The sequence below is a fragment of the Macrobrachium rosenbergii genome, chromosome 29 (genome assembly GCF_040412425.1).
Source record: "Macrobrachium rosenbergii isolate ZJJX-2024 chromosome 29, ASM4041242v1, whole genome shotgun sequence".
Lineage (NCBI taxonomy): Eukaryota > Metazoa > Arthropoda > Malacostraca > Decapoda > Palaemonidae > Macrobrachium > Macrobrachium rosenbergii.
Window position 1 is genome coordinate 22,126,771 of NC_089769.1, and position 17,259 is coordinate 22,144,029.

The window sequence follows — 17,259 nt, forward strand, 5'->3', positions numbered from 1 at the left end:
CATGAAGCCCGACTCTTCACTCTTTTGGCTGAGGCTAAGTCAAGTAAAAATACTGTCTTGAGGGTAAAAGCTCTATCTGATGAACCCCGTAAGGGCTCATAAGGGGCACGAATAAGGCTGCTAAGAACCAACATCAAATCCCAGTTAGGAGGCTTGAGATCTTTAGGGGGACAGGAGTGCTCAAAACTTTGTAAAAGCATAGAGATCTCCCATGAGGAAGAAAGATCTACTCCTTTCAGACGAAGACCTAGCCCTAAAGTAGCCCTATAGCCCGTAACAGCTGACACAGCAAGAAGCTTCCCCTTACTTAGGAAAATGAGGAAGTTGGCTACTTGCTAAATAGAAGTTCTGACCAGAGAGAAACCCTGCTGACAACACCAATCACAGTAGACTGCCCACTTCTCCTGGTACACGGCTGTTGACGATTTCCTGAGATATCCAGACATCTCTGATGCTGCCCTGTGAGAAAAGCCTCTCGCTTGTAGGAGATACTGGATAGTCTTCAACTGTATAGACAAGGACTTGACGGACTGATGAAACCTCTCAATGTGGGGCTGGCAAGGAAGGTTGTGCCAAAGAGGAATCTCTCTCGGTGCTTTGGTCAGCAGAGCTAAATGGTCAGAGTACCACTTGGTGTGTTGCCACAAGGGAGCCATCAGAGTTATTCTAAGGTTCTGAGAGGTCATTATCCTGCTGAGCACCTACAAAATCGGACAAAAGGGTGGAAAGGCGTAAACATCCAAGTTGTCCCAAGGATGTTGAAGCACATCTTACGCCACTGCCCAAGGGTCTGGAACTACTGAGAAGAATACTTCCAGCTTCCTGTTGAAGTTGGTGGCGAAAAGATCCACCACTAGCCTTCCCCAAAGAAAGAACAGTCTTTCCGCCACTTGGTGTAATGACCATTCTGTTCCCAAGACTTGATTCTGACGACCCAACTTGTCTGCCACTACATTCCTCTTGCCTGGAATGTACCTGGCCGACAGAACCACCGAGTGGCCTACTGCTCACTGATGTAACTGAACTGTCAAAATAGTGAAGATGGTGAGAGACTAGCTCCGTTTATTTATGTACACCACCACTGTGGTATTGTCAGACATCAAGATCACACAATGCCCTGTTACCTGATCCTGAAAACTCTGAAGAGCTAAATAAGCAGCCTTAAGTTCCAGGATGTTGATGTGAAGTTGTTTCTCTTCTTGATTCCACATTCCTGAAGTCAGGATGTGAGGCCCCCACCCTACAGAAGAGAAGAACCTTTGGAGTAGGAGCATGAAGGGCATCCCTATGGTCAGGTTCCTGTTGTCCAGCCACCATGCCAAGTCCCGTCTCACCTCTTGTGAGGGAGGAACATGGAAGAATGGAGAATCCCTCACTGGGGATCAGTACTCTTTCAACTTCCATTGCAATGAGCGAAGGTGAAGTCAGCCATGAGGGACAAGCTTCTCCAAAGATGACAGTTGACCTAGAATGACTTGCCATTGATGTGTTGGCTGTTTCTGTTTCGATAAGAATGACCTCACAACTGTCTTGAATTTCTCTATTCTTGGATCCGAAGGAAAGACTCTCGACACGACTGTGTCTATCACCATACCCAGGTAAAGAGTCCTTTGGCTGGGAACAAGATTTGACTTCCCTAAATTTATCACAATCCCTAGGTTGAGACAGAATTGAAGAAGACGGTCTCTGTCTTGGATAAACTTCACCCGAGAACTTCCTAGGACCAACCAGTCGTCGAGGTATCTGAGAAAGCGCATTCCTTGAGAGTGTGCCCAAGACCAACGTGAACACAATTGTGAACACCTATGGGCAGTCGAGAGGCCGAAGCAAAGAACTTTGAACTGATAAACTGTCTCTCCTAGAATGAAGCGAAGGAATTTGCGGGATGACTAGTGAACTGGAATCTGGAAGTAGGCATCCTTCAAGTCTATTGTCAACATAAAGTTGTTCTTGTCCGATGGTAGCTAGAACCGTACAGGGAGTTTCCATTTTGAAACGAGTCTTTCTGATGAATAGGTTCAGAGTTGACAGATCTATAACTGGTCTCCAGGCACCCGCAGACTTCTCTGCCCTGAAAGAAAAGCCTCTTGCTTGCAGGAGATACTGGATAGTCTCCAACTGTGAAGAGATAGGGACTTGATGGACTGATGCAACCTCTCGACGTGGGGCTAGCAAAGAAGGTTGTGCCAAGGAGAAATCTCTCTCTCGGTGCTTCGGTCAGCAGAGCTGGAAGGTCGGAGTACCACTTGGCGTGTGGCCACAAGGGAACCACCAGAGTTATTCTGAGGTTCTGGGAGGTCATTACCCTGTTGATCACCTGACAAATCAGGCAAAGGGCAGTGTTCTTGGTCCACTGTTATTTTTAGTGTACACAAGTGACATGGTTTATGGCCTGGAAAACAAGGTTGTTCAGTAAGCCGACGATGCAACACTTGTGGGTGTGGTAAAGCCTCCATGTATGAGGAATGAAGCTGCCCTCAGCCTCAATCAGGACATGGACTGGATCAGGGAATGGTGTAATCAATGGGGTATGAGGCTGAACTCCAGTAAAACAAAAACAATGTTGATTAGCATATTTTGCACAGATTTCCCACCCCATCCTCTTATTCAGGTGGATGGAACTTTGCTGAATGAGTCTGAAGCTTTAACTATTCTAGGTATAATTTTCGACTCACATCTAACTTTTGAGAAACATCTAATGAAAGTTTCAGCAAATGCCGCACAAAAGTTGGTATTGCTCATAAGGTCTCCTATATTTGTAAGTGATAAAATCAATGCAACCTGTTTTAGGCCATTTGTGCTACCTTCACTGGAGCACAGTGGACCCCCACCTATTTGTGGTTCTGGATTTGTGGAGTCACCTATTTGTGGATTTTTTTGTGGAACATACATCCACATTATTCACAGAAAATTTGCCTATTAGCAAAATTTTTCACAGAGGAATACTCAATAATTACTGTATTTTCATACAATTTTCATGACTAAACACATTTTTCATAATAAAACTATTAAAGTAGTCAGGTATAAGCATTTTTAGAGGGTTTTTTTTTTTAACTATCAAAGCAGGCAGTTATAAGCATTTTTAGAGGGATGTCTAGTACTTGCAGATTGTAGCTATTCGAGGGGGGGTTGCGGTCTGTATCCCATGCAAATCCCCGGGGGTCGACTGTACTTTTCTCCAGTGTGGATGTCTGCTTCTGCCAGAGATTTATCTCTTTTAGATAGAGTGGTAGGTTTCTGTTCCCAACAGTAGCAGTTATGCCTTGGACCATCGACAGATGGTCTCTTGTGTGTCAGTTTTTCATACTACTGTTCCCAACAGTAGCAGTTATGCCTTGGACCATCGACAGATGGTCTCTTGTGTGTCAGTTTTTCATAAGTTGTATTTCAACAAAGATCTTTCACATTCACAACCGATCCCTGATTCCCTTTATCTGCTGAGAGCAACCAGATTTACTGAACAGCGGCACCAATGTGCAGTGAATGTGTTCACAGTTCTAGAGGTCCTTTATTCCTCATGCCATTGGACTGTGGAACAGCCTCCCAGTGGATGTCATGCAATTGGAACTTCAAAAGTTCAGAAGAATATGCAATGCATTACTACCCTAATACTGTACTATTCTTCTTGCATTTTGATACATTTTTATCTATTTATCTATTTACTAATTTATTTTTTTAATAAGTGGGATCTCTTCTTTCTGTATATCCCTTTACTTCCTCTTATTTCTTCCCAATGAACACCATATTCCTTGGAAGCTTGAATTTCAAGTCAATGGCCCCAGAGGGCTGTTCCATATGAACAGGTTTCATCTACTGAATAATAATAATAATATAATTATAATAATTGATATAAAGGATAACTAAGGAACTTTCTATATCAAAGATTTAATTTAGTTTGATTATAAAACACTACAAAGGAAACACTGGCCTTTGGTAAACACCCAATGCTTGTAAGTCAAGCATGACTGGGAATTACTATGATGGCTTAGGTTTACCTGATTTACCCATTCAGTAACCTCAAATTCTCTATCAATATTAAAAAAAAAAAGTCACTGACTAATGAGTTTCAATATCAATATTTTCTAATATTATAAATTAATGCAAATTATTGTTTTGTTAAACAGGAAACAACAGCATGGCAATTACAGCTTAGCCTAGTGATCTAATCCTAACGTCTCACCTTGCAGAAAACCTACAGGCTCCCAATTTTAACAAATAAAAGCCTACCCATTAAATTTTAGGGTACTAAAACTTTTCGCTATGTTTTATTACTATGTGCTTAGCTTGAAAGTCATGATGATTGACAAATGCACAGTGGAACACTTTTCCAGAGCAAAACTTTAGTGAATTCTTGGACAGACCTGAGTGTAATAAGGGAATACCCAACATACACACTGTTGTCACATCTGTGTGAGCAGGATGAAGAGAAAATCGAGGTAGTTGCTGTGGACAGGAGATAGAGCCCTCTTGTCCTGATTCCTTTACATTCTGTCACTGTGCCAACAAGCACTATTTTGGCCAACACCAGCTATAACAGACTTCTCAAAGATTGGGTGGTCTGTCTTATACAGCCCTAGGGGAATACCAAGAGAGTGTAACTCCTTTGAGGACGAACAGCAGCTACACTATAAAAATGCCCCATTAGCAGACAGATCTAAGACTTGTGATGGGTACATAACACCTCTAGAACTCTATGGAGCAGAAACAGAGGTAGTGACAAGGAAACTGGAGAAATTTGGAAGGTTTGACCACTGAATATTACATTTCACTGCCAAAGTACATTGGGAAGACTGTATTACCAACAAGGAATTGGAGGCTAGATGTGATACCAGAGACTGGAAAGCTAATTATGAAAGATCTCAAATACTGAGATTGTTTTGATGTGTGATGAGAAGGGATAAAGGACAGCTACTCAGCAAAGCAGTAGATATGGAAGTAAAGGTAGTAGGACAAAGGCCAGTAGGAAAGCAAAGGAAATAGAAAGAGGATACATGAAGACCTAGACCTGCTAGGTGTTCAGGCAGAGAGGGCAGACAGAAGAAAGCAGAGATAATCCTCTTCCTAATCCAAGGAAGGAAAAGCTGATATAAACATTGATGATGAAGATGATGACGACAATATATAAGAGATTCTTACCTCTTATGGTTATAATGATGATGATATTGAGGAGTTTATTACCTATAAGAACAACAACTAAAGTAGAAATTTCACTTTTCAATAAAATGCTACTTTTAATTTTAAAACTGCCTTTTAATTTTCAAACCTTAACAAAACTCACAAGTACGACTGTTTGCAGGCCTAAGACAGTGGATTCCACCCCACAAAGACCTCTTCATTGACTGTGTTTCTTCAAGCAACTTATTTAAAATTCTAAGTGTCAATTACCATTGCAAATTCACTTCTGAGAAACATGTCTGGTTTATCTCTTCTTCATTTGCAGAAGGGGTTGGAGTGCTGCTTTGGGGTCTTTTGAGATTTTTGAGACTTGCCCATCTTAAGTAAATAATTTTTCTTTCCAGCATTCTGCCATGTTTGGAGTACTTTTCTATATGGTCTTCAGCACGTGACTACCATCTTGTTTATAATTTTATTAGACTTCTTGTTCCTGATCCTGTGGTGTAAATCTCTGACACTGTTGTTCAATAGCTGCAGATAATAAACAGTTGTTTTTCATAGTTCTGACCATTTTATGACATTTGGATCTTCACAGACTGCTGTTTTGTTCCTTCTGAGACTAAGTAATAGCATGACCTTTTACATTACGTATGACTGAGTTGTTGGGATTTCAGAAGTCTGAGATTGATCACAATGAAAAAAGCAGTGGAACAGGCACCAATGGAAAGAGGGAAGAAGGCTTTAAAAGGGAAAAGTAACATAAGGAGGATGAATAAGAACAGAATAAGGTTAACAAAAATAAGTAGAGGAGGAGGAAGGAATGGTCAATTCAGATGAAGGAAAACCACTGAACTGAAAGAGAAGGGAAAAGGTGAAGTGGAAGGACAAAAAGGCAGGAATGAATAGAAAGGAGATAAAAAGGGAGGAAAGAAAAGAAAGAAAGGAGGTTGAGGAAGAATGACCTGAAGGTGTGGGGCACAATTTGTGCCAGTCTTACATCTTACATGTAGGAAAAGATCCCAAAACGAAAAATGGGTTGCAATCATATGTTAAATGTAATACTGTATAAAAATATAAGGATACTAAAAGTATATTTGATTGCAGATGACCTTGTCTGCACATTCCATAAGAGTGAATCTTTGTACCTCTTCTACTTTGATTAGTTCATTATTTTCCATTGGTTTCATTACTGAATAAGAGGAACTATTCACAACTACTGTACATACCTCCACCACAAATCGATTCCTTACAGTAAGAGAGCATATGGTGCCTTAACAACATATTAAATCTGTATGGAATACAGTATGAAATGATTAATTCTGGTAAACTTACCTTGAGAGAATATTTATTAGGGTCTTCACCTGTAGTATCATTTAGCACCTTTATAGTAACATTAGGAGAAGGTAAGGTATCAGCAGGATTCCGTTCACGCATTTTTTTGGTTATCCAAGGCCAGTCATTTTTAGTGGGGTAGCCCATCTTTGTACCAGCTAACACCTGCACTTCATACCTCTTACCAGGGTAGAGATCAGTTATCTTATATTCAAAGACATTTGGCCCAACCTGCAGAGATTTACAAACAGGGGTATTTTAAACAGAACATACTTTACACCATATCTTCACAGCACTCCAACAATGATACTGCTTCAAGACTGCTTCTTAAAATAAAACTGAATATACTGCTTCACGACTGCTTCTTAAAATAAAACTGAATATGTTTTCATGACATTTATGCCTAAATTTATATATAAAATGTGAATGTTACAGTGGGAGCTCCAAGATAAAGACACTGTTATACACTTACCTCTATAACATGGTAGTAATAATGGTTGGGCTTCCTCCACTGAATTTTGTAACCTATTATAGTCCCTTGAGCTTTCTCAGGAGGAAGCTTACTCCAAGTAACTAAAAGTGTGGTGGGTGAAATAGGAGTAAGTCTAACCCTTGGAGCTCCAGTGGGTACTGTAAAGAAAAATACGTTGCATTTGGTTAGCATCTGGTTGCATATGCAAAGAGAAAACCTGTTCTTTTTACAGGAAAAGGTTTTTATAAATCTTACTGAGCACCATTGTATGGGGGAATTATTTACCTGAAGGTCAAAATGTAAACTTTCACATAAAACAAAACTCCCCCACCAATCAACAAAACAGAAAAACTAAGTATGCCATTTTTATTTACTGTAGAGTACAGTAAGTACATAACATATTTCTCAAAACAGGTTATTCAAACAATCCAGCAGACCTTATAATACTTCAATCTTTAAGAAGTCAGAAACTTTGACTAGCTACAATGAGGTTATAAGATGTTTTTACAGCAAAACATTCTTATAAAAGTACTGTATCAGTTTGTGTTGTGACATCATAGGACGACAAATGAGGGCCTCAGAACCAGAAGGTTGTAAACGCCACCCCCACCGATTTGGAGTTAGGCATACCAGTAGATGTGGCAACGTTTCCTTTGTCTATTTGTGGCATTTCTATGCTAGTCAGCCGTTTCAGTAAGGTCGAAATCCCTACTGGAACAGTAGAAATTATCGATTTTAGCTAAATGAACGAACGTGATGTCGCGCGGAGCTTACAGCCTCATAAGAGCTCAGTTACAACCAGAAGGTTGCATGTGCAGCAGCTCAGAGCGAGACAATGAGAGCGCGCGTCACTAAACGGGTATTCAGTTCTAAGCCAATCAGCATTTTCCAGCATAACGGGCTCGTAAGTGTCGGCCAATCACCGCGCAGTTTACATCTCCGCTATTGTTTACATTCCCAGTCTAGTGATTTTCGCGCCGAAATTGAATGTCCGTAGTGTCGTGATTTGTTTTTTTTTATTATTATCCCTTATTTAGCGCCATTATGTCTTCCTCTGGTAGTGAAAGTGATCACTGTCATGTCGTGCAACGGCCCAGAGGAAGGAAAAGGACAAGGAATGAAACGTCATGAAAAAAAATTTGTGTTAAGTTACTGCACGATGCAGGCTAAGAATATGTTTCTCGGTGTACAGACAAACTCGGGCCTGCACGTAATGTAGGCCAGCCGTTTTAATGGTTAAACATTATGATGATGGAAGGTTATCATCGTCAACATCATTATTATTATTATTATTATTATTATTATTTTCCATCACACTACAGTATATTGATTACTCATCATTGTTATTATTATTATTATTATTATTATTATTATTATTATTATATATTTTTATTATTATTATAATTATTATCATTATTACATCCATTGTTGTTATAGCATGAATATAATAACACTTTATCATTATTTTACACATTTAACTATGGTTTTAGTGCTGGTTATGACCAGAACATAAACAAATGTGAGGGGTTAGGCGGACATTTTGAATAGTAGCGCGCAAGCGCACCCTACAACTTTTGTCAAATTTTCACAAAAAAATTCTAAAGAGTAGGGCTTTCATATGAAACTTAGTTTAAATCAGTATCTTTCTTAGAAGCAGAGTAATGAATGCTAGACTTTGAGGGCAATTTACTCATTTTTTAAAAAGTGGCGTTTACAACCTTCTGTTTCTGAGGCCCTCAAATGGCGGGAGGGAGCAAAACATAAACAACGCAGGCAGGATGGATGAAAACAGTGTGGTGCGGTAGAGAGAGCTCTCTGATGGTTAGGTTGTCAATTTTGGGTTGTAAGTCTGTTTTGTGGTTGTTTGTAGTTGTAAGTTGGATTATAAAAGAAGAAGAATGTGAGTGGGTGGGTGGATTGCATAACTGTAGCATTTTTGGAAGGGTTAGACTAGGAAAACTTTCAAGTGGTAGCAGAGCGTGGCAGGTTAAAAATGGACGGATCTGATGGTAAACTTTGGGAAATGAAATGGAGAAGAGACTGTCCGAGACTTAGAGGGACACAGGGCGATTATAAAGGATGGCGTGGACAAGTCGAAGCTTGGCTTGTGGTGTGGAGAAGTGAAATATCTAGGCATAGAGATACGAATGAGCTTAAAAGGAAAAGCTTTTGAAGTAACAGAAGGAATAGATCGAGATGAACTTGAGGATAAAGAGATGAACTTGAGGATAAAGAGGGTTCAAAGATAATCCTGTCCAAACCAGATGAAGTGTATCTAAAAGATACACTAATGGAAAATTACAGTAAAATGAAAAACTATTTTAAAATAGAGAATCTAGTGAAAAGATGAGATTTTATAATTAGGTATGAAAAGGCAGAGTCAGAGTGCAGTAGAGCGATAGGGAAAAGCATGCTTGAAGGGGAAGCAAGAGGTTTCCATGTAACAGAATGAGTGAATCTCACAGAAAATCAAAAACAAATGGTATTAGTAGCTTGTGGTCAAGGAAAGTTGGAATATAAAAGTGTCACAGATAATGAAAAGAATATTTGAGGGATTAGGGAATAAAGAGGAGGGGGAATGGTGGGGATCAGAAGGCTATGGGAATTTCGGGAGAGGAAGGGAAAACCAAAGATATCGGGGGGATAAGGTAATCGAGGCAGAGGTGGAAGAAATCCTATAAATAGAGAAGGGAAAGTAACATTGAGTGCAATATGCAAATTGGAATGGCATTGGGCTAGAGATTGTCCAAAGAATTTTCAAAATAAGAGGAAATCAGAAACTCGACAAGACGAAGAAAAAGTTTATATAGGAAAAGTTAGTAGAATAGAGGAAGAATCTTGGGAAGAGGCTGATGCAAGACAGGGGAAGAGTTGAGGAGAATGAATGATACTATGAAAGAGGCTAATAAAGTATTTAATTTTGGTGAGTCATCATACAAGTCAAAAGGAGTAATGAAAATACCACTGATATTGAAAAATAAAAAGTTTTATTTGAAGACAGAAATTTTGCAGGTTAATGTACTGTGGTTAATAAGAAAGAAAACCATGAGTAAAATGGGTGTGACTATAAAATTAACAGCGAATTGTGTTAAAATAAAAGTATTAGGGGAAATGAAGGTAAAGTTAGGAAATAAAAAAGTTACTAACAGACTTAACTACAAGTTGTGAGGTATGTAAAAGATACAAAAGAAACCCAGCTAAACTAGTAGTGGGATTTTCTTGGCGTACAACATTTAATGAAGTTGTACCAATGGATGTGGGAGAGACAGAAGAGAGAAAGTCCTTGGTAATGGTAGATATGGCAGCAAGGTATTGTCAGGCTTTCTGCATAAAAGACAAGACCCTAGAAACTATTACATAGACACTTTTTGATGGGTGGTTTGCTATATTTGGAGCACCTTCTAAAATATTATCAGACAATGGGGGGGAATTTCAAAATGAAAAAGTAAGGAAGATGGCAGAAAGATGGAATATTAAAGTATTGGCCACAGCATCTGAATCTCCATGGAGCAATGGAATATGTGAAAAGACAGTAGGCATAATCAAAGAAAACTTGAGAAAGATGAAGGATGATGAGGAAGTGGGTTGGTCCATAGCATTAAGATGGGTAGTGAGTGCTAGGAACTGCTTGTTAATAATGGTGGTTTCTCCCCTAACCAAATAGTATTTGGAAAAAAAAAAAAAACTTCTTTGCCAAATTTAATGGGAGAAGAGAGTTCAAGTCCTGCAAGCAGAGAGAAAGGTATGGAAGAAAGCATAGTAAGGGTTACACTGAATGCAATGCATAAGGCCAGGGAAGTGTTTATCAAAAATGAGTCTTGTAATAAAATAAGAATTGCTTTAAACAAAAATTTGAAGAAGCAGTAGTGGGAGATAGATATTCTATGAGAGAAAATGAAAACGAATGGAGAAGACCTGCTCAGGTAGTGGGAGTATCAGGTAAAACAGTAGTGGTTAAACATCTGGATTCTCTAATAGAAGTAGCTAGAATACATGTTACTAGGATTCAAAGACCATCACTAGAAAAAGAAAAGATACCTAAAATAGATAACACACACTCTGTGAAGGATGAATCCTGTGCATCAAAGGAAGGGAATATAGATGGGGAGGAAGGAAAGGAGATGATAATGGGCTGGAGAAGGAATGCAGATACAGAAGAGGCTATAAAAAGAGATTTGGCAGAGGAAACACTAAAGATGAAGGGGACAATGAGGTAATAGAAGGTGAGTAGAAGGTGAGTTAATAGAAGCGATACCCAAATTCAAAAAGGGAAATATAGTTAGAGCTATAAACAAAAATACAAGACAAGTAGAAGAATGGACTATGTTGAGTCTTGCAGGAAAAAGATCAAGCAAATCTTGGGCTGATTTTTACAATGTGGAAGACTCACAGTCTGGTAACAAGGGATGGGTTAACTTGAAAGATTATAATCATGTAAAAAAAAAAATTGAAGATGAAGAGGTTTTGCTAGGATTGGAGAATATAAGCTTCATTGAAGCTAAAGAAAAAGAACTGCAAAGTTGGACAGAGAACAAGGTATATGAGCAGACAAATGACTGACAAAAAGCTATATCTGCGAGATGGATTGTAACTGAAAAGGTAAAAGGGGAGAAAAGGATATGTAAAGCAAGATTGGTAGCTAGAGGTTTTGAAGAAGAAGTGGCCGAATGGGAAAAAGACACTCCTACATGCAATGGCAAAATTTTAAAATTTTGTTTGACAATAATAAAATTGAAAGATTGGAATTGTTATACATTAGATGTAAAAACTGCGAATCTACAAGGTGACAAAATACAACAACAGGTGTATTTAAAATCACCGAGTGAAGATGGTTTGAGTGGATTATGGAAATTGAAGAAAACTGTTTATAGGCTCAAGGATGCAGCACAGGCATGGTATTGTGAGGTGATAAAAGTGGCAGAGGAGCTTAAAGGCGAGAGAAGTTGATTACAACCTAATATATTCTTTTGGAGGAAAGACAATAAAATGAATGGCATTTTATGTACACATGTAGATGATTTTTGCTATGGAGGAACTGAAGGATTTTTAAAGGAAGCAATTGGGAAATTGAAAGGGAAACTGCAAGTATGAGAACAAGAAAGTAGAAGTTTTCAGTATATAGGACTAATAGTACAGTATAAGGAAAATAGAATTTATCTTAATCAGTGGCAGTATATAAATTCTATAAGAGAACCAGAAGCTAGAAGATTTACAAGTAATAGAGTATTAGGACAAAAGGAGTTAACAGAATATAGATCAGTGGTAGGACAGTTGAATTGGGTATCGCTACATACCATGCCAGAAATATCATATAATGTTAGTGAACTAAGTAAAGCTTTTAAAGAAGGAATGACTCAAGATATGAAAACGCAGATTAAAATAGTGAGAAAAACTAAGAACATACTGGGAGAAGTGATAATAAGTGAGTTAGAAGAAGAAAAGACTTATTGGGAAGCCTATGCAGATGCTTCATTTGGGAAAATTGAAGATGGAAATACTCAATTGGGTTATGTGATGTCTTTGACAGATGGTAAGAGAAGAAGTGTTTGACAAAGAAGAAGTGTTTGACAGATGGTATGAGGAAGAAGTGTTTGACAGATGGTATGAGGAGAAGTCCCATATGGTGGAAATCCAGGAAATCCAGAAGAGTAGCAAAGTCCACCACTGATGCAGAAGCCTTGAGTGTGGGGGAGGCCATAGAAGGTTTGATATATTTCAAACATTTGTGGGAAGAGATAGTTGGATGGAGAAAATTAGAAGCATTGGTTAAAACACAGTAAAACCCTAATGACTGCAATAAAATCTAGTAGAGAAACGATAGAAACTGGAGAAAACAAGAGGTGAGATGGATAAAAGGGAAACATCAAATAGCTGATGTATTGACTAAAGCTGGAGTTTCAGGGGAAAATATAGAAATTACGTTGAGGGTAAAGAATTGGGAATAATGGAGATTAGAGGGGATTAGGATAAGAAGAGGTTGGAGGGGAGGGAGAAGGAGATAAGTGATTATATATCAGTTTTTGAAGTTTAATCATTTTTACTTTATTTTTATTTTCTGCATTAGTGAAATCGTATGGGCGTTACGAAATGTTTAAAAAGCATGTTTAATTCCATAAGTGGGCGTTACGAAATGTAAAAAAAGCACGTTTAATTCCATAGGATGTTTAAATAGCAAAACATTCTTTATGTTAAAAGTACTGTATCAGTTCGGGTTGTTACGTCAACAAATGGCGGGAGGGAGCATAATGTAAACAATGCAGGCAGGAGGGATGCAAACAGTATGGTGCCATAGAGAGCTCCCTGATGGTTAGGTTGTCAATTTTGGGCTGTAAGTCATAAGCTGGATTATAAAAGAACAACGTGAACAGGTGGGTGGATTGACTAATTCTAGCATTTTTGGAAGGGTTAGGCTAGGAAAGCTTTCAATGTTAACCGAAATCGGCGATAATAGTGCTGACGCCGTTAAACTGGAGGTCAGCACCAAAATCCCCACTTAATGGAGCTGTTAACCTCAGATGGACACTGAAATCCCCACTTAACAGCGCCATTAACCAGAGAGCGGCGTTGAAAATCCAGTTAACGTCGTCACTAGCCAAGCACAGTAACACCGAAATGCTGTTAACCAATGCCACTGGTAAGCAGGACTGCCTGTGTATATACACAGTAATCCCTCAATTATTCTACAGAAAGGAGAGTCCCTTCTCATGAGACAAAGATACTAAAAAATTCTGCATTTGACGGGAAGTATTACAGGCAAGAGTTTGAATGAGGACAATGAGCGAAGGTAATAAGTTTGTAACTTTAACGAATAAAAATTCTAGTTTCATTGTTGACTCTCACTTGAATGGTGAGACTTCGATCTCTGTATCCCAGCCAAAAAGCATGCATGAGGTATAGTTAAAAAAAAAAACGAACATGAAATGAAACTTACCATCTTCGTCAGTTTGAAAAGTTATCCGTTCTGATATATCTGATGCTGAGGTACTGTAGGCTCTCAGAGAAACAGTGTAGTTTGTGTTTGGAGTTAACTTTTCAAGCAAAAATGATACATTTGAAGATACAACACTGATCTCAAGTTTATTTCCCTCTGTTAAAAGAAAAAATGGTAATATTGAAAAGTGTTGATAATCAGAATTTCAAATATGTTTCAAGGTGAAAGAAGACAATTCTTAACAAAAAGTAAAAAAAAAAACATTTTACATTTTCTGGATCCATAATGCAATCCTTTCATTTTACATATGATTCAAAACCTAAAAGTTGGTTGATGCGATAAACAAAAGAATTGCTTTGGGGACTAGCTTACTAAACTACATCATAATTTCATTTGAAGTTTAAGCAAGCTAAGAGTGAAATACCACTTCGATGGACTGGGAGGAGGCTAATCTGGTAAATTAAAGATTTTTAAAATCAAAAATGAATTTTTAAAAAAATCTAGTAGATTTTTCTTGGTGCTAACTCACTACTTGACAACTGTCTAAATATGTCAGTTCTATCTGACATATTCTAGAAGAATAAAACATGCCCATCTGTACTTCTGGGCTCCAAAACTCCTAACTAGCAGAAAATGGTCATTGAGTCATCTGACCTTACTGAAAAATATATGGGGTAGGGTTGCAGCAATTTTTTCCCATAATGTAATGTGTTTAAGCACTAATATTATTTGTGGTTTTAAAATCTGTACAGTTTGTTTTTTCATACAAACCCCATCACTTTATAGTAGCCTATGTAGCTATTTGGAAAGGAGGATCTGCTGCCCTCACTGGTTGACCTTCCAGGACATTGTAGCCAATGAACTGCTGAAGGAAAAGTTTGAGTCCAGAATTTCTGCAGACTAACAAGGGGTCTTGAAAAAGAATGGCACAGGGCTCTGTTAGTAAGGTCAGGGTTGGAATGAGTAAGGCTGTTCCAACAACGAAGACAATGTCACTAACTCTTCTCTATATATACTGTAGTCACTCTTTTCCACACAGTGTAGAAACAAACACCAACGTTAACAAGAAGAGAGAGAGGAGTCAAGAGTCAGAAGAGTCCCTTTTCCTACAGGAGGTTACAATAACCTGGCCTGCAGCCACATGAGGAGCAACAGAAGTTATGGTCTTTTAGATGAAACATATTTGGGGACGTCAATGAGGCAACTGTTCTAAACAGTTACAAACAGCCTGAATTTTTAATGAAAAATTAATATTATTTTGTTCTAAATGTTATAACTACCATAATTACACTACATTATCGAGCGCAACCATAACTCAATATTTAGGCTACATTTTGTCAGCTGACCTCGCATAGATAAAAGTTGATTTCACTGATATGGAATTATTCCTTGAATAGGCTATTTATTATGAAGATATGCCAATAATATATAAAGTAAAAATGGTTTTATTACCTTTATTATCACTTCATTTAATAATTTCATAATGTCAATCTTTCCATGTATGTCAGTGGTTATTGCACCAAGGCCGAGGCTAGCCTACCAATAAACATCACTTAGAATTCAAGGCTTGAATTTTAGGATGGTAGTATAAGACAGCCCCCAATTTTTAGTGGTGAATTTTATGATTTAAAGGTCGTCTTATACGCGGAAATATACAGTATATATGAATCTTAATTTTATCATGCAAATAACATTTTCATATAAGTAACTTGCCAAGTAATTACATAGCTGAATCCCACACTGACAGAAGGTGAGATACATGGACATATTCTACTCCAAAACATTCAGTAATGGTAATGAATTTGAAAAAAAGTTGCTAGCCCTGATACAATACTTGTTGTTCCCTTACCTGATATAAGAGCTACTGCAGGTAGATACAGTAAATGCCCTATACTCGCGGGGGATGCGTAACCCCCCCCCAACAAATAGCTAAAATCCAGGAATACTTAAAACCCCTCTAAGAAGAGCTGCGGTGTTGTCTGAATGGACCACCACTGTCTTGTTGAAAGTTACGGTTTGAGAAGGATTGTACGCCTAAATGGATCACCTTCAATTCCCTGACGCTGATATGGAGATTCTTCTGTTCCAGGGACCATGTCCCGGAAACTTCCTTTTTCACCAGAAGGGCTCCCCAGCCTAGATCCAATGCGTCTGAGTAAAAGTCTAGGTCAGGGCTCAGAGGAAGGAGAGACTTTCCCTCCAAAAGTCTTTCTTCGCACAGCTACCATTGTAGGTCCGTCTTGATTTCCGGAGTTACAGGAAAAACAAATGAGTCCGCACGAGTTTTCCTGTCCCAGCTGGCTCTCAGGAAGACTTACAGAACTCTCACATGGAGTCTTCCCAACCTGACGAACTGCTCAATGGAAGCGAGAGTCCCTAAAAGGCTTAGCCACTGGTTGGCTGAACAAGACAGGAGTGAGAGAAATCTGCGTACCGTCTGAAGGCAGGACTCGACTCTCTTGGAGGATGGAAAAAACCGAAAATTCCGAGAGTTGATTGTCATTCCTAAATAAAGAATCTCCTGAGTCAGAGTCAGCTGGGGCTTTTGGAGGTTGATGAGTAATCCTAGATCTTGAGCGAGGAGAAGGGTCTTCTGTAGGTCCCGCTTGCACTTCTTCGAAGGGGACCAAAAATGCCAGTCATCCAGATACAAGGATATGTTTATGCCCATAAGGTGGAGCCACTTTGCAGGAGGAGCGAGAACTCAAGTAAAAACTTGTGGAGCTGTAGAGAGGCTGAAGCAGGGAGCTCAAAACTGAAAAACTCTGTCTGGAATATGAACCTGAGGTATTTCTTGGAGTCCTGGTGGATGAGGAGATGGAAGTAGGCGTGGGGACATAGAAGTAGGCATCCTGCTCGTCGATGGTGATCATCCAATCGCCCTGGTGAATGGATGACAGGACTGAATGGTTCGTCTCCATCTTTAATTTCATCTTCTGGACAAAGAGATTTAAGCGCTGACACCGAGGACAGGTCTCCAACCCCCCAATAACTTGGGTACTACAGACAGATGGTTGTAAAAACCCTCTGTATTGACATCTTCGACCGCCTCTACAGCTCTCTTCCTGAGGAGGGATGAAACTTCTTCTGCAAGAACCAAAACCTCTCTGAGCCTACTGAGTAAGCTGTCAATACAATGGGAGTAGTGACTAAAGGGGGTTTTTCCTTGAACGGAATGGAGTAGCCCTCTTGCAGAACCTTGATTATCCATTGTTCTGCCCCTCTGGCACTCCATTTCTCCCAAAAATGAAGTCTGGCTCCTATTGGTGCATGGAGGACTGAGTCTTCACTTTCTGGAGGAAGGCTTGGTGGAGGTCCTCGATAGTCCTGGCTGAGAAACATACATTCGATCGAGGTCTAGACTGCAGTTTCTGTCTGCTCCCAAGAAGGGGCTGTGGCTGGAGTTGGG

At 39.1% G+C, this 17,259-nt stretch overlaps 1 protein-coding gene across 4 annotated transcripts in view; it reads right to left on the bottom strand.

Moving 5' to 3' along the window:
* The window catches only part of LOC136854671 (protogenin B-like), a 507,887-nt gene that overhangs the window by 97,355 nt on the left and 393,273 nt on the right, over positions 1–17,259 (bottom strand). For all 4 annotated transcript variants that reach the window (XM_067131267.1, XM_067131266.1, XM_067131269.1 and 1 more), the window contains 3 exons: positions 13,851–14,006; positions 6,920–7,077; positions 6,448–6,678 (listed from right to left, as the gene is read on the bottom strand). In XM_067131267.1, coding sequence (XP_066987368.1) covers positions 6,448–6,678; positions 6,920–7,077; positions 13,851–14,006 — 545 coding nt within the window. The remainder of the gene's footprint in view (positions 1–6,447; positions 6,679–6,919; positions 7,078–13,850; positions 14,007–17,259) is intronic.